This window comes from Trypanosoma rangeli (assembly GCF_003719475.1).
Source record: "Trypanosoma rangeli strain AM80 chromosome Unknown Tra_15.4_contig_00758, whole genome shotgun sequence".
In the NCBI taxonomy this organism is placed as follows: Eukaryota; Euglenozoa; class Kinetoplastea; order Trypanosomatida; family Trypanosomatidae; genus Trypanosoma; species Trypanosoma rangeli.
This window is the reverse complement of record NW_021706505.1, coordinates 1-2,500: the sequence shown is the minus strand read 5'-3', so window position 1 is coordinate 2,500 and position 2,500 is coordinate 1. Positions and strand designations below refer to the sequence as shown.

General features: G+C 53.2%; 2 protein-coding genes across 2 annotated transcripts in view; both read left to right on the top strand.

Annotated features, from left to right (window-relative positions):
* Positions 1-112, top strand: part of TraAM80_10018 (uncharacterized protein) — a gene marked incomplete at both ends in the record, with an annotated part of 504 nt that extends 392 nt beyond the window's left edge. Inside the window, one exon of the mRNA XM_029386670.1 lies at positions 1-112. This exon is cut by the window's left edge and continues 392 nt beyond it. Within this exon, the coding sequence (XP_029233485.1) occupies positions 1-112 (112 nt within the window).
* Positions 113-727: 615 nt separating this feature from the next.
* TraAM80_10017 (group II trans-sialidase superfamily) lies at positions 728-2,500 on the top strand (the record flags this gene model as incomplete). Its single annotated transcript, XM_029386669.1, has 1 exon — positions 728-2,500. A coding segment is annotated over one exon (1,773 nt), but the record flags the coding sequence as incomplete, so codon positions are not given.

Below are 2,500 nucleotides of genomic sequence, written 5' to 3'. Positions count from 1 at the left end.
ATGCGCCTGTTCCGTCTTGTTCGGGCTGCACGCACTGACCGGACAGTCTGATACTACGGCTGCGCTGGCGTGCCCTCGCTCTTGGGCCGAACGAAGCAGCAGGAAACGGTGATGCATGCGTTGGTTTATTTTGTATTGTTTTTATTGTTTTTTTCAATATTATTTTTTTTACGCTACGCCCCACTCCTGCTGCGGTGTGCTGAGGGAAGTGGCGGCGTTGGGGATTTTGTGGGGGCCGTGATGGGAGGTCCCGCCGGCATTGCGCACTGCGTGTTGCCGCTGGCGGGGTTTGAAGGGGCTGGGCGGGGGAGACGGTAAACGAGGTGCTTATGAATTTGTTTTGTTGTTTAATTTCTGTGGGAGGCGTCCCACACTGCGGACTCTCCGTGCGGGTGCGTGTGGGTGTTTCTTGTGGGCGGCGGCGAGTGTGTGATCGTGTGGCCCGTGCGTTTGTCGGTGCTGCCTCAGTTTTGGATTGTCGCATTTCTTTGCGGGGTGCCCAACTGTTGGCGCGGGCGGTGCTCAGCGTTTTATTTTATTATTATATATGCATATATGTTTGGCTTCTTCTCACTTTTCTCTCTTCCACAAACACATGAAGGAAAGAGAACAAACGCTACTCGCTGCTCTGCACATTGAAAGGCTCTGCAGTCAGCGCCCACACACACACGCATAGACACAGTCGTCGAGGCCTGAGCGGTTCCACCACAAGGAGGGAAGGAAGAGAATGAGTGAGCAGCGGCACGTGTTCAAGATGTCCCGGCACCTGTTTTATTTTTCAGTGCTTCTTCTTTCAGTGCTGTTGATATGCTTTGGGAGTACGGCTGCGCGCGCCGAGGAGAGAAGTACGCCAAAAGACGTGCAGCCGGCAAGGACTGTCGATCTTTTTGTGCCGCATCGAACGATCGTGGAAACACAAGGTGAAAATTATACAAGGAATTATTTTGTCTTCCCTTCTCTTGCCAGTGCTGGTGGAGTGTTGGTTGCTTTTGCCAAGAGCTACACCGGGCCTCTACGCCTTGATAACGATGAAACTTGGCCCATTTATGTTGATGTTCTGGCGGGGTACATAAACCCTGCGGAGAGCTGGTCGTCTTTTGTCGATGAGGTCCGAGTAAACAAATGGAATACGTACAAAATTTTTCACACGGCCGTTCAAGAGGAGTATAACGACCGTGTGAGATACGCGCGCCGACCCACAACAATTGCGAAGGGCAAGAAGGTCTTTCTACTTGTGGGAAACTATTATCAGAAGTATGATCCTTCATCGAAGAAGTGGATTGAAGTCTCACGGGGTCTTGATTTGCTCGTGGGTGAGGCCACGCACGGCAAAGTCATCCAATGGGGCGAACCCACCTCGCTTTTGCCACAGATCGAACCATCTGCTAAACAGCGAGGCCTGGAAGAATTTGTTAGTGCTGGTGGCTCAGGCGTTGTGATGGAGGATGGTACGCTTGTGTTTCCTGTGACGGCGAGGAGGACAGGGGAAAAAGACGTTGTCTCCACGATCATTTATTCGAAGGACGACGGCAAAAATTGGGTGCTTCCACAGGGGATGCTCCCCGCGGGGTGCAATGACCCCCTCATCGTCGAGTGGGAGCAGGGGCAGCTTGTCATGGTTGCTAGCTGCGATTTTCACTCCAAGGTGTTCGAGTCGATGGATATGGGGGCAACGTGGACGGAGGCTGTCAGGACACTCACACGCGTGCAGCCCATGTTGTTACCGGACTCTTCGCGAACAGCTGAGAGAGTGGGGTCCCTCACCACTGCGACCATTGCTGGAAAGAAGGTCATGCTGTACACTCAGAAAGGGATTCCCCCTGGGGACACATTGCAAGCCACCGCGCTCTACCTTTGGGTTGCTGACAACAATCGCACGTTTCACCTCGGGCCCATTTCCATGGACACTGCAGATAAGTGGACGTCTAACAACACCCTGCTGCACTCTAACAATGCGTTGCACCTTTTACAAGAGAGGGTCAGTACAACGATCACAGGCCTAGCTTTTTCTTCCCTAACGGGTACGCTGAAGAAGATTAAGTCTGTCTTGAAGACTTGGGCAAAACTGGACTCCTTCCTCTCGAACTCGTCTGTGCCCACGGCCGGCCTGGTTGGATTCTTGTCGGATGCATCGGGTGATGGGACTTGGAACGACGCGTACCGTTGCGTGGGTGCAACTGTGACGAATGCAAAGAAGGTCGAAAATGGCTTTAAGTTCACGGGGTCCGAATCATACGCCATGTGGCCGGTGAACATGTGGAAGCATCACTATGCGCACAGCTTTGTGAATTACGCATTCACGCTTGTGGCGACGGTGACGATCGATGAGGTTCCGAACGGGAGCGCTTCTCTGCTGGGTGCGGGACTGGGGGACAATGAAAACACGACGTTTGTGGGGCTGTCGTACACCCTGGCGGACGAGTGGGAGACAGTCTTCAATGGCATGGCAACAATAACCGAGAACACTTGGGAGTCGTGGAAGGAGTACCAGGTGGCGCTC